Genomic DNA, 16,983 nt, shown 5'->3' on the forward strand with positions numbered 1-16,983 from the left:
ATACATCCTACACTGGGTGTCTTTCCTCTAGGTAGGTACCTGTGCCCACTATGTAGGTGACAGGTGATACATCCTACACCGGGTGTCTTTCCTCTAGGTAGGTACCTGTGTCCACTATGTAGGTGACAGGTGATACATCCTACACCAGGCGTCTTTCCTCTAGGTAGGTACCTGTGTACACTATGTAGGTGACAGGTGATACATCCTACACTGGGTGTCTTTCCTCTAGGTAGGTAGGTACCTGTGTACACTATGTAGGTGACAGGTGATACATCCTACACCGGGTGTCTTTCCTCTAGGTAGGTACCTGTGCCCACTATGTAGGTGACAGGTGATACATCCTACACCGGGTGTCTTTCCTCTAGGTAGGTACCTGTGCCCACTATGTAGGTGACAGGTGATACATCCTACACCGGGTGTCTTTCCTCTAGGTAGGTACCTGTGCCCACTATGTAGGTGACAGATGATACATCCTACACTGGGTGTCTTTCCTCTAGGTAGGTACCTGTGCCCACTATGTAGGTGACAGGTGATACATCCTACACCGGGTGTCTTTCCTCTAGGTAGGTACCTGTGTCCACTATGTAGGTGACAGGTGATACATCCTACACCGGGTGTCTTTCCTCTAGGTAGGTACCTGTGTCCACTATGTAGGTGACAGGTGATACATCCTACACTGGGTGTCTTTCCTCTAGGTAGGTACCTGTGTCCACTATGTAGGTGACAGGTGATACATCCTACACCAGGCGTCTTTCCTCTAGGTAGGTACCTGTGTACACTATGTAGGTGACAGGTGATACATCCTACACTGGGTGTCTTTCCTCTAGGTAGGTAGGTACCTGTGTACACTATGTAGGTGACAGGTGATACATCCTACACCGGGTGTCTTTCCTCTAGGTAGGTACCTGTGCCCACTATGTAGGTGACAGGTGATACATCCTACACCGGGTGTCTTTCCTCTAGGTAGGTACCTGTGCCCACTATGTAGGTGACAGGTGATACATCCTACACCGGGTGTCTTTCCTCTAGGTAGGTACCTGTGCCCACTATGTAGGTGACAGATGATACATCCTACACTGGGTGTCTTTCCTCTAGGTAGGTACCTGTGCCCACTATGTAGGTGACAGGTGATACATCCTACACCGGGTGTCTTTCCTCTAGGTAGGTACCTGTGTCCACTATGTAGGTGACAGGTGATACATCCTACACTGGGTGTCTTTCCTCTAGGTACCTGTGTCCACTATGTAGGTGACAGGTGATACATCCTACACTGGGTGTCTTTCCTCTAGGTAGGTACCTGTGCCCACTATGTATGTAGCTGACAGGTAACACATCCTAAACTGACGTGTCCCTGCGGTCAGCCTGTCCCAGGACCAACACTCAGCCGGACACACTGCCGCCCCCTGCCGATCAGTGCCGCTCGGGTGACTGGGAATAATACAGAGGCAGCACTGCTAGCATGAGGCACAGCACGGGGCACCTAGCCCACACCGGCCTCTACTCCCTGTCCCACCCCGGTTCTTACCACTACAGCCGTGGTGAGCACACAAGCCGTGGTGTACGCTCTGGTCACTGGTGGGATCTGCATATACTCCTGTCGGAAAGTCTGGTACGCCATCTTGCTGCCTCCCACCGCTCCTCCGCTCTCATCTCCGCCTCGTTCAGACCAAGCACATCATACAGACACATTCAAATGCCTGCACATCAGCTGGCCAATCGACTCACGCCTACGGCAGTCTCCGCCTTCTGATTGGCTGTCTGTCCTGTCGCTCCCGCCCTCAGCTTGTAGTAATGTCACGTCTGCACGCTATTGGTCCGCGTAGAGTATGTTTGTAACACCCGATTGGTGGATGAAGTGAGGCGCTGTGACCTGGACGCCTCTCAATGAGATCACACTCGGCTACGAGGATTTTGGGGACAGCGCGGTATGTCACTCTGTAGCCGGAGAGGAGGGAGGAGATATTTATGGTAACTGAAAATCTCTTTGCCCGAATCCAACATGGTCGCGCTCGAATCTGACGTCGTACATTGGCGCATAGTTACGTAGTACAGTGCTATCGGGATTGGCTGGATGTAGTGACGTTCTTTGTTTGGCTTTGAAGCTGTTGTTTTACAGGCGGCGGGAAGCTGGGAAGAGTGAACGGAGGGTCGGTGTCTACAGCACAGGTGGGTCATAGGTAAGGCTCCTCCACCTGGTGTGACGGACATGAGACTGCTGTGAGGGGCTTCTTACTGGTTAGGTGCCATTGTTAGCATGTCCATTAGTATAACGCCGTTGTGTCTATAGCTAGAGCATGGGGGTCTGTGGGCAAGTTATATATCAATGGGGTATTGCAGCCTATCACACTTGTTCACTATCCACAAGACCCCGTCATTTCCGGCACCCAAGTCCTCCTGGAATGGAAGGGCAGGAGGTACAGCTCGTCACCATTCATGGTCTATGCCAAGTACAGTGCCCGGCATCTCCTATAGACAATGAATGTGGTGATGCACATGTGACCTGCGGTTCCGTACTCACTGGACTTGTATGCCCGTTCTTTAGGTCTTGGTGGGACACTTATCCTGCTCCTGTTGATAGAGAAGTGTGAGGCTGGGTTCACACCACATTTTGTCCATACGGGGAGCGGATCTGGCTGGGGGATGGGGAAACCGGGCGCTCCCGTATCCCATCTGGACCCAGCCTGCATCTCAATCGTTTGAATGAGCCGACCAGAGTCAGGGTGCATGCACACCCCATTTTCAGCCTATGGCTGCCAGCTAGGGGAGGGGAAAACCGTGCGTTCCCATACCCCAGCTGGATACTACGGTTTTAGATCCGGTCAGAAGACCGGATACGGGTCAAAAATGAGCCGGCCGGAGTCAAACAGGGACTCCGGTCGCTCATTAAAGTCAATGGATTTCAGCACCGGTCTGGGGTACAGGAGCGCACGGTTTTCCCCCTCCCCAGCCGGATCCGGCAGCCGTAGGCTGAAAACGGTGTGCATGCACCCTGACTCCGGTCGGCTCATTCAAACGATTTAGATGGGATACAGGAGTACCCGGTTTTCCCATCCCCCAGCTAGAACTGGTTCCTGTATGGACAAAACGTGGTATGAACCCAGCCTTACAGACGTGCATACGTCTGCAGAAAAGGACATTAACACCCACTTTAACAACTGTTCTTGTTCTGCATCATGAAACAAAGCTACTACATTAATGTTAAATATAGAAAAAATATCTTTTTGGGACACAAGGATGTCCCGGTTACCTTTCTGCGGCCCCGCGTTAACTCTAAAAACGCAGCGGCCGCCGGGAGGTAGCGCACACAGGGACGTCACTGACGTCCCGTGCGTGCGCCCATAGAAAGAGCGGAGCGCCATGTCAGTAGATCATGACACCTCTCTCAGATCTCGCTCCTGAGGACTGCAGTGAAGCGGTGAATGTGCGAGATATGAGGCGGCGCATGCGTGAATGTGAGAGATCTGAGAGGCGGCGCAGGTGCACATGTGCGAAATTTGACAGGCGGCACTGGTGTGCATTTGTGAGATCAGAGAGAAGGAGGTAGGGTAATGGGATATAAGGGTGGCACATATGCAAGATCTGAGAGGCAGAGAAGGAGGTACGGTAATAGGATTCAAGGGCGGGCCAGATGGGTGAAAGAGGCATGTATCGCCAGGGATGTGGAATTCCTATCGCCCAACGCCCTGGACATGTAGTTCTGCGCACCGGGCAGGTGAATTTTTCATAGATTCAGCCCTGTATCGGGCAAGCAGGGCCGGACCGTGTCTCAAGCAGGCTCAACCAAATGAACACAGATCAATGGAGTTCAATAGAACTGCATTGATCTGTATGAGGAATCTAAATGATTCCTCCCCCCAAAAAAGGTGTATTTAACCTCTTAACGACGAAGGACGTATATTTACGTCCTCCGCCGGCTCCCGCGATATGCCGCGGGGTCACACTGTGTCCCCGTGTCATATCGGGTCGGTCCCAATGGCCGTGACCCGCGGCTAATACAGGACATCACCGATCGCGGTGATGCCCTGTATTAACCATTCAGATGCGGCGATCAAAGCTGACCGCCGCGTCTGAAGTGAAAGTAACCCCGCTGCTCAGTCGGGCTGTTCGGGACCGTCGCGGCGTCCCGAACAGCTTACAGGACACCGGGAGGGCCCTTACCTGCCTCCTCGGTGTCCGATCGATGAATGACTGCTCCGTGTCTGAGATCCAGGCAGGAGCAGTCAAGCGCCGATAACATTGATCACAGGTGTGTTAATACACGCCAGTGATCTGTGTAAGGCTGGGTTCACACTACGTTTTCTCCCATACGGGAGCGCATACGGCAGGGGGGAGCTAAAACCTCGCGCTCCCGTATGCCTTCGTATGCGCTCCCGTATGTCATTCATTTCAATGAGCCGACCGGAGTGAAACGTTCGGTCCGGTCGGCTCATTTTTGCGCCGTATGCGCTTTTACAACCGGACCTAAAACTGTGGTCACGATAATAGATCAGTGTGTGCAGTGTTATAGGTCCCTATGGGACCTATAACACTGCAAAAAAAAGTTTAAAAAGTGTTAATAAAGGTCATTTAACCCCTTCCCTAATAAAAGTTTGAATCATCCCCCTTTTCCCATAAAAATAATAAAACAGTGTAAATAAAAATAAGCATATGGGGTATCGCCGCGTGCGTAAATGTCCAAACTATAAAAATATATCGTTAATTAAGCCACACGGTTAATGGTGTACACTAGAGATGAGCAAACTTACAGTAAATTCGATTCGTCACGAACTTCTCGGCTCGGCAGTTGATGCTTTTCCTGCGTAAATTAGTTCAGCTTTCAGGTGCTCCGGTGGGCTGGAAAAGGTGGATACAGTCCTAGGAGACTCTTACCTAGGACTGTATCCACCTTTTCCAGCCCACGGGAGCACCTGAAGGCTGAACTAATTTACGCAGGATAAGTCATCAACTGCCGAGCCGAGAAGTTCGTGACAAATCGAATTTACTGTAAGTTCGCTCATCTCTAGCCTAAACGTAAAAAAACAAAAAAAAAAAAAAAAACATTCCGAAGTCCAAAAAAAGCGTATGTTTGGTCACTTTTTATACCATTAACCCCTTAAGGACCGGGGTTTTTTCCGTTTTTGCATTTTCGTTTTTTGCTCCTTGCCTTTAAAAAAGCATAACTCTTTCAATTTTGCACGGAAAAATCCATATGATGGCTTATTTTTTGCGCCACCAATTCTACTTTGTAATGACGTCAGTCGTTTTGCCCAAAAATCTACGGTGAAACGGAAAAAAAAATCATTGTGCGACAAAATTGAAAAAAAAAACGCTGTTTTGTAAATTTTGGGGCTTCCGTTTCTACGTAGTACATTTTTCGGTAAAAATGACACCTTATCTTTATTCTGTAGGTCCATACGATTAAAATGATACCCTACTTATATAGGTTTGATTTTGTCGGACTTCTGGAAAAAATCATAACTACATGCAGGAAAATTAATACGTTTAAAATTGTCATCTTCTGACCCCTATAACTTTTTTATTTTTCCGTGTATGGGGCGGTATGAGGACTCATTTTTTGCGCCGTGATCTGAAGTTTTTAACGGTACCATTTTTGCATTGATAGGACTTATTGATCGCTTTTTATTCATTTTTAAATGATATAAAAAGTGACCAAAAATGCACTATTTTGGACTTTGGAATTTTTTTGCGCGCACGCCATTGACCGAGCGGTTTAATTAATGATACATTTTTATAATTCGGACATTTCCGCACGCGGTGATACCATATATGTATATTTTTATTTACACTGGTTTTTTTTTTGTTTTTTTTTATTGGAAAAGGGGGGTGATTCAAACTTTTAATAGGGAAGGGGTTAAATGATCTTTATTCACTTTTTTTTCACTTTTTTTTTTGCAGTGTTATAGGTCCCATAGGGACCTATAACACTGCACACACTGATCTTCTATACTGATCACTGGTTTCTCATTAGAAACCAGTGATGAACGATTCTGCCGCATGACTGCTCATGCCTGGATCTCAGGCACTGAGCAGTCATTCGGCGATCGGACAGCGAGGAGGCAGGAAGGGGCCCTCCCGCTGTCCTGTCAGCTGTTCGGGATGCCGCGATTAGCCGCGGCTATCCCGAACAGCCCGACTGAGCTAGCCGGGAACTTTCACTTTTAGCCGCGCGGCTCAGCTCTGAGCTATTAGAGGCGGGTCCCGGCTTCACTATGACGCCGGGCCCGCCGTGATATGACGCGGGGTTACTGTGTAACCCCGTGTTAGGTAGGTCAGGTACGTCCTTGGTCCTTAAGGGGTTAAAAAATGAATAAAAAGTGATTTAAAAAAATGGTACCGATAAAAACTTCAGATCCCTTCAGAGTCCTCATACCGCCCTGTATGTGGAAAAATAAGAAAGTTATAGGGGTCAGAAGATGACATTTTTAAACGTATACATTTTCCGTGCATGTAGTTATGATTTTTTCCAGAAGTACGACAAAATCAAACCTACATAAGTAGGGTATCATTTTAACCGTATGGACCTACAGAATAAAGATAAGGTGTCATTTTTACCGGAATATGCACTGTGTAGAAACGGAAGCCCCCAAAAGTTACAAAATGGCGTTTTTTCTTAGATTTTGTCGCACAATTATTTTTTTCTGTTTCGCCATGAATTTTTGGGTAAAATGACTAATGTCACTGCAAAGTAGAATTGGTGATGCAAAAAATAAGCCATAATATGGATTTTAGGTGGAAAATTGAAAGGGTTATGATTTTTAAAAGGTACGGAGGAAAAAACAAAGTGCAAAAACTGAGAAACCCTGCGTCCTTAAGGGGTTAAAAAAAAATTTAATAAAAGTTTAAAAACACCCATTAACCCCTTCCATATTAAAAGTTCATATCACCCCCCTTTTCCATATAAAAATATGTAAAATTATTTGGTGTTGGCACGTGCATAATTGTCCTTTTTTATTTTTTTTATCAACTGGTGCCAGAAAGTTAAACAGATTTGTAATTTACTTCTATTAAAAAATCTTAATCCTTCCTGTACTTCTTAGCTGCTGAATACTACAGCAGAAATTCTTTTCTTTTTGAAACACAGAGCTGTCTGCTGACATCACGAGCACAGTGCTCTCTGCTGACATCGCTGTCCATTTTAGGAACTGCCCAGAACAGCATATGTTTGCTATGGGGATTTCCTTTTACTCTGGCAGTTCCTAAAATGGACAGAGATGTCAGCAGAGAGCACTGTGCTCGTGATGTCAGCAGACAGCTCTGTGTTTCAAACGGAAAATAATTTCCACTGTAGTATTCAGCAGCTAATAAGTACAGGAAGGATTAAGATTTTTTAATAGAAGTAATTTAAAAATCTGTTTAACTTTCTGGCACCAGTTGATTTAAAAAAAAAAAAAATAAAATAAAAAAGGTTTCACCGGAGTACCCCTTTAACGACGCAGGACGTATATTTACGTCCTGTGCCGTCTCCCGCGATATGAAGAGGGATAGCGCCGCGATCCCGCATCATATCACGTCGGTCCCGGCGCTCATCAACGGCCGGGACCCGCGGCTAATACCACACATCGCCGATCGCGGCGATGTGTGGTATTAACCCTTTAGAAGCGGCGGTCGAAGCTGACCGCCGCTTCTAAAGTGAGTGACCCGGCTGCTCAGTCAGGCTGTTCGGGACCGCCGTAGTGAAATCGCGGCGTCCCGAACAGCTGACAGGACACCGGGAGGGCCCTTACCTGCCTCCTCTGTGTCCGATCGGCGAATGACTGCTCCTTGCCTGAGATCCAGGCAGGAGCAGTCAAGTGCCGATAACACTGATCACAGGCGTGTTAATACACGCCTATGATCTGTGTAGAAGATCAGTGTGTGCAGTGTTATAGGTCCCTATGGGACCTATAGCACTGCAAAAAATTTTCAAAAAAAAAGTGTTAATAAAGGTCATTTAACCCCTTCCCTAATAAAAGTTTGAATCACCCCCCTTTTCCCATAAAAAAATAAGTGTAAAAAAAAATAAAAATAAACATATGTGGTATTGCCGCGTGCGTAAATGTCCGAACTATAAAAATATATAATTAATTAAACCATACGGTCAATGGCGTACGCGCAAAAAAATTCCAAAGTCAAAAAAAGCGCATTTTTGGTCACTTTTTATACCATTAAAAAATGAATAAAAAGTGATCAAAAAGTCCGATCAAAACAAAAATCATACCGATAAAAACTTCAGATCACGGCGCAAAAAATGAGTCCTCATACCGCCCTGTACGTGGAAAAATAAAAGTTATAGGGGTCAGAAGATGACATTTTTAAACGTATAAATTTTCCTGCATGTAGTTATGATTTTTTTCCACAAGTGCGACAAAATCAAACCTATATAAGTAGGGTATCATTTTAACCGTATGGACCTACAGAATAATTATTAGGTGTAATTTTTACCGAAATATGCACTGCATAGAAACGGAAGCCCCCAAAAGTTGCAAAATGGCGTTTTTTTCTTCGATTTTTGTCGCACAATGATTTTTTTTTTTTCGTTTCACCGTGCACTTTTGGGTAAAATGACTAATGTCACTGCAAAGTAGAATTGGCGACGCAAAAAATAAGCCATAATATGAATTTTTAGGTGGAAAATTGAAAGGGTTATGATTTTTAAAAGGTAAGGAGGAAAAAACTAAAGTGCAAAAACGGAAAAACCCTGAGTCCTTAAGGGGTTAAAGTTGGATGTTCGACACATTCTAGGTTTCTATTGAAGGAGTTTAAACATGCATGGGATAAGTATAAGGCTATCCTTCATATAAGATAGGGCCAGGGACTATTCATAAGATTCAGATTAATGGGCAGACTTGATGGGCCAAATGGTTCTTATCTGCCGACACATTCTATGTTTCTATGATGTGAAAATGAAGAAAAAGAAATGCTGGTGTTACCCTACATTTTTCATTTTCACAAGGGAGAATAGGGAAAAAAAAGGCCTCAAAAATTTGTAACTCCATTTCTTCTGAGTAAGAACATACCCCAAATGTGGATGTGAAGTGCTCTGCAGGTGCACTACAATGCTCAGAAGAGGAGTGCCATTAGGCTTTTGGCAAGAGAAGGTGTCTGAAATTGAAGGCCATGCTTGTTTACAAAGCCCCCATAGTGCCAGAACAGTGGACCCCCCCCCCCCCACATGTGACCCGATTTTGAAAACTACCCCCACACGTAATGTAATAAGGGGTACAGTGAGCATTTACGCCCCACAGGTGTCTGACAGATTTTTTAAATAGTGGTCCGTGAAAATTAGAATTTTTTTTTTTTCATTTGCACAGCCCACTGTTTCAAAGATCTGTCAAACGCCAGTGGGGTGTAAATGCTCACTGCACCCCTTATTGAATTCTGTGAGGGGTGTAGTTTCCAAAATGGGGTCACATGTGCGGGGGTCCACTGTTCTGGCACCACGGGGGGCTTTGTAAACGCACATGGCCCCCGACTTCTATTCAAACCAAATTCTCTCACCAAAAGCTTAATGGCGCTTCTCTTCTGAGCATTGTAGTTCGCCCGCAGAGCACTTTACATACACACATGGGGTATTTCCATTAGGGATCGACCGATTATCGGTTTGGCCAATATTCATGATTTTTGACGTTATCGGCAATTGCCTTGCCTATAATCCGATAATGTCCCCCGCGCACCGCCCATCATGCTCCCCACCACCACCACCACCACCACCGCACGCCGCCCCCCATCACTCCACGCTGCCCCTATTGCCTCCCCTATCCCCGGTTTTATAATTACCTGTTCCTGGGGACTGGGGCCTGCGCTACTTCTTGCTCCTGCTGTGCGCTGCACAGCGCAGTGACGTCCTCAACGTGACATCCCAGTCAGTGCGCACAGTGACAGCTGAGGACGGGAGCCAGACCTCGGACCCCGGAAACAGGTAATTATAAAACCGGGGATAGGGGAGGCAATGGAGCAGCGGTGGTGGGGGCGGTGCAGGGGTAGGGGGGGGGGGGTTGGCTGGGGGGTGGCTTGGGGGCAGCGGCGGTGGTTGGGAGGACCCCTGAACAGGCAGGGGGAGAGAAGCGGGTGGCGGCGGTGGTCTCTGATTCAGCCATAGCCGCTGCAGTTCATTGATTTAAAGCACCTGCTTTAAATCAATGATCTGCAGCGGCTTCTTGGGGGGTGGAGAAATAGCCGATAACTTATACCGGAATATCGGTATAAGTTATCGGCTATCTGCCTGAAAGGCCATAGATTATTAGTATCTGCCCTAAAAAAAAAAAAAATCGGTCGATCCCTAATTTCCATACTCAGAAGAAGTGGGGTTACAAATTTTGGGAGGCTTTTTCTCCAATTACCCCTTGTGAAAAAGAGAAATTTGGGGTAACACCAGCATTTTAGTGAAAAAAATCTATTCATTTTCACGTCCAAATTTAGCAGAAATTTGTCAAGCACCTGTGTGGTGTTAAGGCTCACTGTACCCCTTGTTACGTTCCTTGAGGGGTGTAGTTTCCAAAATAGTATGCCATGTGTTTTTTTTTTTCTTCTTTGCTGTTCTGGCACCATATGGGCTTCCTAAATGCGACATGCCCCCCAAAACAATTTCAGCAAAATATTCTTTCCAAAAGCCAAATGTGACTCCTTCTCTTCTGAGCATTGTAGTGCGCCAGCAGAGCACTTGACGTCCACACATGGGGTATTTCCATACTCAGAAGAGATGGGGTTACAAATTTGGGGGGGATTTTCTCCTATAACCCCTTGTAAAAATGTTACATTTTGGGGAGAAACTGCATTTTAGTGAAAAAACTAAATTCTTTTACACATCCGACTTTAGCGAAAAAGTTGTCAAACACCTGTGGGGTGTTAAGACTCAGCGGACCCCTTGTTAAGTTCCCTGAGGGTTGTAGTTTCGAAAATAGTATGACATTTTTTTAATTTATTTTTTTAAAGCTGTTCTGGCACCATAGGGGCTTCCTAAATTTGACATGCCCCCCAAAAGCCATTTCAGAAAAACTCTCTCTCCAAAATCCCATTGTCGCTCCTTCACTTCTGAGCCTTGTAGTGCACCCACAGAGCACTTGACATCCACATATGAGGTATTTCCTTACTCGAGAGAAACTGGGCTACAAATTTTGGGGGGGCATTTTCTCCTTTTACCCCTTGTAAAAATTAAAAAACTGGGTCTACAAGAACATGAAGATTTTGAATTTTCACCTTCAATTTGCTGCTATTCCTGTGAAACACCTAAAGGGTTAACAAACATTCTGTATATCATTTTGAATACTTTGGGGGGTGCAGTTTTTATAATGGGGTATTTGTAATAAGAAGACCCTTCAAATCCACTTCAAAACTGAACTGGTCCCTGAAAAATTGAGATTTAGAAAATTTTGTGGAAAATTGCTGCTGAACTTTGAAGCTCTCTGATTGATGTCTTCCAAAAGTAAAACATGTCAACTTCATGGTGCAAAGTAGACATATTGTATATGTGAATCAATATATAATTTATTTGAAATATCCATTTTCCTTACAAGCAGAGAGCTTCAAAGTTTGAAAAATGCTAAATTTTCATGAAATTTGGGGATTTTTCACCAAGAAAGGATGCAAGTAACGATGAAAATTTACCACTGTGTTAAAGTAGAGTATCAAAACAAACTAATCTACCCCAGGGTAACTGGGGTCCCACAACGATAAATTCTCCAAACCCATGGGCCATGGCCCGGGGTAAAGAAAACTTTATGTATATATACCCCTAAAACTTGACTTTTATTGTAGTATGTTAAAATCACTTTACCAACAAAGAAATGATTAAATGGGCACTGTCACCAAATATATATATTTTTTTAATATGTTGTAGTACTTATGTACTACAACATATCTCTAATGTACTTTTTATTTTATTTTTTTTCCATTAAAATTGTTTAATTTACATTTAAAAAGCGGCCACTATGGGTGAACTAAGGGGGGAGGGGGAGTGAGTTGAGCGGCACGACGGGGCCGGGGGGGGTTGCGGCCTGCGCGGCGGGAAGCGGGATGTGTGGCCATCACAGATGTGGTGTTCACCTATACAGGGTGCCTCAAGTTGTTGCCCCACTACAACTCCTAGCATGCCCTGACAGCCAATAGATGTCAGGGCAAGCTGGGAGTTGCAGTGGGGAAACAGCTGGAGGCACCCTGTATAGGTGAACTACGTGCGGAAGTGCTGGCCCCAGCAGGCATCAGTGACGTGAGCACACTGCCAGGCAGACAAAAAGCATTTTTTATATGTAAAAAAAATTAAAGGCAGGGAGGGGGTTAGGAATAGATGGGCAATAGGCAGGGACAGAAAAAAGAAAAGTGATGGTGGGAGCTACCCTTTAATACTGATACCCTCCTTGCCACACAGAAAAATGCACTGTTTAGTGGGGAATTATCTCCCTCTAAAATGTATGTGGTCCTGCAGTGACCACAAAAATACTGGCCAGTGAGGTATCACTTAAAATACAATACTACTGCCAACCTCTACATGTTTTGCCGCTCCCACTGCGTTTTCAAGAGGCAATAGTGGCCACTGCCTCTCCCCCTCTCTGTTTACTCTGTTGCTTTGTATACCCACATTTTTTCTATTTTTACTTCTTTTTTTATGAATTCACCTAATAATGTTCTCATCATACATAACAGACAGTGTGTGTGTGTACAGTGGTCCCTCAACTTACAATACAACATTTTCAGCATACAATGGTCTTCCTGGAACCAAATAATATTGTAACTTGAAAACCACAGTTTCTAGAATAAAAGCATTTGGTTTCTGTTTACTTCCCTTTCATAGAGAGGTGCTATTATTGATAAGCTGTAAATGTTTGTCAAAGGAAAATGGCAATAAAAAGTTTAAAGTGTACAAGTATACTATTGTCATGTGACATGTCTTATCAGTTACCAGAGATTAAAATAGTTCTGCCATTCTAGTGTCAGTCTTACGTCCCACTCCCCCCAGTGTTCTTGCAATGAGAACTGTACACCTCCTTTCATTTGGCATGGGTAGTGAAGTGTACTCTTCTGTGTCATTGGTGCAATGCTCCAACCTCAAACATGTTTCTCCACCTCCTGGTTTACTCTATTGCTTTGTATACCCAAGTTTTTAAGGTAGGCTTAATACCACATGCAGCGCTATTCTTGCTATCAAAATGTGAAAAAAAAAAAAAATTCATTAAAGTAAATTGTTAGAAAAAAGTCATACTGCTAGTGCAAACACAACCTATATGGTTATGTAATTCCATTATTCTACACTAGGGAGCAGTAGAGATCTGAAAATATATTTTCTGGTCATGACACTGTCTATACTCCTATATTTCTATACTACTTTTCTTAGTAATGCATAGTCTGATCACATGTGCACTCCTTCTGTATCTACAGGTCTTGTGATAGCCATGTCTATTGAACCAATGTGCTATGAAACCCAGTTTTTTGGGTTTACACCTCAAACTTGCATTCTCCGGCTGTACATTTCATTTCAAGACTACTTATTTGACATGTTGCTGGTTGTGGAAAGTGTAATCCTGAAGAAAATAGAAAAATTTACCGACTGCGGGATTAGTCGACTAGAAGTTCGAGACGGTACTCAGAAGTATTTAACTTTTGTGAATGAACGCTTTAACCAGTTGTTTGAGAAAATGGAGTTGTGTCTATTGAAAATGGTATTGAATGTACCCAGAAATGTTCTACTGCAGGAAGACAAGGTCCATGCAGAATGCTCATACAGCAAAGAAAAGTTTGACACACTGCAAAGTGAAACAAAGTCCCTAAATGCACAGTGCAAAGCAGAATCACTTGCAACTCGGGCTCTGTTAGCTGAACTGAAGGAACAAAAAGTCATTCAAGCAGAGCTGGCAAAGATACTTGCCTGGTTTGATGGTATGGACAAAATCTGCAGAGAACATGGAAACACAGACCTGTTGGAGAGCTTTGCATTTATGATCCAGAAATCAAAGATGCTTCAGGGCACAGTAAAGGAAATAGACGTAAAACATAAGAAACTGAAACTAGATATAACATCCAAGAAGGTTATCTGATCAGTTCTGTAGTGTAAAATACATGGGCTCAATGTATCAAACTTTTTTGTTTTGCTTTACCTGTTAACATTTGTTTTGTCAAATCCTTCACTGACTCATCTATAATGCTACGCGATAAAAGGCTAAGTGCTGGTAATGTAACACCATCAAGTCAGTATATACTCTATACACACACTGCTGCCCTTTTGCAAGACACATACTGCCATACAGTAGTGTGTTTTTTTTTTTTTTTTTGTAAAATAGTCTTCCCTCTAAAAATTAGGTTGGCTGTTGTGATATATATTTTTTTGTACTGGAGGGGAACTGCCATCAGACACTTCGCCCTAAGCATGACACTCTTTAAGAGTGCAGCGTTTTTCTGTAATTTATGATGCCTGAAGTTTGGGCAGCACGAATTTCCTGACAGTCTTCTTTAAATGATAATATTGTAGCAGAGAAGAACGTCTCTGCCACTCTAAGGTCTTTAAATGGACCAGGACAACATGTACAAAGGAGTATTCTATGCCTGTGAGGTTTTTTTCCCCTCACGTTAGACACAATTGCCAAGTCTGTCTTAGACAAAAACTGTCTGCTTTAGCCCATGGCAACTAATTACAGCCAATGCGATATTTAGAGGAATGAATTGGCTGCCTGGCCATTATTACTACTTTCCTAGCCCAGAAGAAATATGATTAATCCTTTGTAAGATCCTGTCAATGCTTCATCTACAATGCATGGGAGACACACTTGAGTAGAAAAGACTGTAGGAAACTTCAGGTCAGAATGTAACTCCTGTAATATCAACCCATGGGGGTGTCCTCTTAGCGCACGTTACATGAATCCTAGGGGCCATACCACATTGGAAAAGGGTATCAATCAAAGGCCCCAATTTTCTTCAGTCTAAACTAGGTTAGGGAAATCTATATTAAATCAAGGTGTTCTGGGAACTAACCACAGTTGGGTGCCCAATAGCTCATTTAAGTAGCTGCAGGACTACATGCTTCTATGGGCCACTTGTAACAATACCATACAAAATCTAGGAATAAAAGGAACAAGGCTAGCCAAAACCCCAGGCTTTGACTGACAAAACATGGACAATCAAAGTCTCTGGATCATTCATACAGACAAGTAAGAACAATCAAGACAAACATGCCAGACCAAATGCAGCAAACGCAATATTTTTAAAAAAAAATTCTAGCCACGGTCAGAAAAAACAAAAACAGCCTGGTATATCAGACGTTTAGCAGATGTTAGTCTGTCAGCCATACCAAATAATTTACAGATGGGTGGGTGAAATCTGTCTTTTTGGCTAACCAGTCTTAGATTTATGGCCAGCATTACGTATACTTTTTATCGTATAAAATTCAAGGAGAAGACAGACTGGAAAACTGCGGGTGAGAAAAAAAATGGTAGATCGTTTTAAAGATATTTATCCTACCTAGCAATGACAGTGATTGACTGTGCTTTGTTTAAATGGAATCTGGTAGCTCTAATGTATTTGCTGTGAAGAGCTGCAGAAACAGTTGGATAGCTGTTAGGGTCTATTCACATGAGCGGAATTTCTGCTTGCGAAATTCCGCCTCATATGAAAGCCCAATAGACTTCTATGGGATTCGACACTTCTGAATTTCTGTACCAATTCCACACAAGCAAGAAACTAGCCGTGGAAGTGGAATTGGTGCGGAAATTCTGCCCATGTGAATAGACCCTTATGCTATAAAGCAAACTTTACTTTGTCTGAGAACCAAAAAGGCAATTTTATAAGCTTGACAACCATCAGCAGCTCCAGGAAAGGCTAACCAATATTTGCAGCTCTTATCAACAAATGCAGATAACAGTCAGTGGCGGATCGGGGGGCAAAGGGGCAGACACTTCCCTGTGCAAATATAGCCTGATAGTGCCCCTCCTGAGATTATAGGATGAGGGAATGTAGAAAAGGCCTTGGCAACAGGCACTCAGATGTCCAATAGAAACAGCACGATCAGGTCACTGAGATTAAATAAACAGCAACTTTCTTGATGTACAGCAATAACGCATTTAGGGGTATTCCACCCCTTCTTCATATTGATAGAGTACATGTATGATTATTGATGTAATCTGTCACTCTGAAGAAGGGGTGGAATACCCCTAAATGCGTTACTGCTGTACATCAATAAAGTTGCTGTTTATTTCATTTCCGTGACCTGATCAAGCTGTTTCTATTGGACATTTCCTCATCCTAGCATTTCTACAGGACACTTGCTGGCTGTTTCCTGGGACCTTTTGGGCTGCACAGGATCCACACCCAACTTCTATACCCTGATACGGGGTGATATGAGTATTTTCAATACGCTCAAGGTAAGTGGCAAATCTACAGAGCCTGCATATTTCAGCTTATATGGGATATCCTCTCTTTGTTTTTGTTTTTTTTGTTTTTTTGGGGGGGTAATGCATGAGGCGCCGTCCTCTAGTCATTTCTTTTCTACCTCTACACAGACCTTCCAAGATTAGACTGTGGATCTGCCACTGGTTCTCTTCATGGCGATGTGCATCGATGAGGCCCGGGGCCCATATGACCATGGTGAATTCTACATAGGGGACATATGGCTGGCAGTATATTTTGGAGCTTTGTGGTTATCTCGGTATCTCATGTCTTGTGGATGGGGCTTTGCACCTTGTAGCTGGAAGATTTAACATGAAAACACAAATTAAATTAAAAAAAACATAATCAAATAAAAGCCTACAACATGCTGGGCTTTAAGTGTGACATTTTAATACTTCATAATTAATGGAAAGTAATGTTTTCCCACAAGGGTGTTTTCACAATTTGTTATTCAGTGTATGGGGGAACCTGGTTAAGAAACAACCCAGATGAACATAGTAATGGCTGCTTTAGCCTTGATACATATTTTACAACACATGGCATTTTTTTTTTTGTGTCATTTTTTGTTTGTTTTATTTAGCATGTAGTGTTTTGGGGAAATAAAACCAAAATGCCACAGACCCCACACCAAAAAAG

General features: G+C 43.9%; 2 protein-coding genes across 7 annotated transcripts in view; one reads left to right on the forward strand and one right to left on the reverse strand.

Annotated features, from left to right (window-relative positions):
- DERL2 (derlin 2) overlaps positions 1-1,751 on the reverse strand; it is an 18,700-nt gene extending 16,949 nt beyond the window's left edge. The window contains exon 1 of the mRNA XM_056556393.1: positions 1,526-1,751. Within this exon, the coding sequence (XP_056412368.1) occupies positions 1,526-1,618 (93 nt within the window). The 5' untranslated portion in view covers positions 1,619-1,751. The remainder of the gene's footprint in view (positions 1-1,525) is intronic.
- MIS12 (MIS12 kinetochore complex component) lies at positions 1,473-16,006 on the forward strand. Of its 6 annotated transcripts, XM_056556387.1 has the most exons (3): positions 1,819-1,968; positions 2,103-2,166; positions 13,351-16,006. In XM_056556387.1, the coding sequence occupies exons 1-3, from the start codon at positions 1,966-1,968 to the stop codon at positions 14,004-14,006; spliced, it is 723 nt and encodes a 240-aa protein (XP_056412362.1). In that variant the 5' UTR covers positions 1,819-1,965; the 3' UTR covers positions 14,007-16,006. The 6 variants fall into 6 exon arrangements, with proteins under 6 accessions (XP_056412366.1, XP_056412365.1, XP_056412362.1 ...); XM_056556391.1 differs by lacking the exons at positions 1,819-1,968; positions 2,103-2,166 and adding an exon at positions 1,473-1,609; XM_056556390.1 differs by lacking the exon at positions 2,103-2,166 and having other exon boundaries at positions 1,800-1,925.
- The last annotated feature ends 977 nt before the right edge of the window (positions 16,007-16,983 follow it).

The sequence above is a fragment of the Hyla sarda genome, chromosome 2, assembly GCF_029499605.1.
Source record: "Hyla sarda isolate aHylSar1 chromosome 2, aHylSar1.hap1, whole genome shotgun sequence".
Lineage (NCBI taxonomy): Eukaryota > Metazoa > Chordata > Amphibia > Anura > Hylidae > Hyla > Hyla sarda.

Coding starts and splice junctions, on each gene's coding strand:
- MIS12 (XM_056556387.1), top strand. Junction 2,167..13,350: donor GGTCGGTGTCTACAGCACAG/GTGGGTCATAGG, acceptor CTGTATCTACAG/GTCTTGTGATAGCCATGTCT.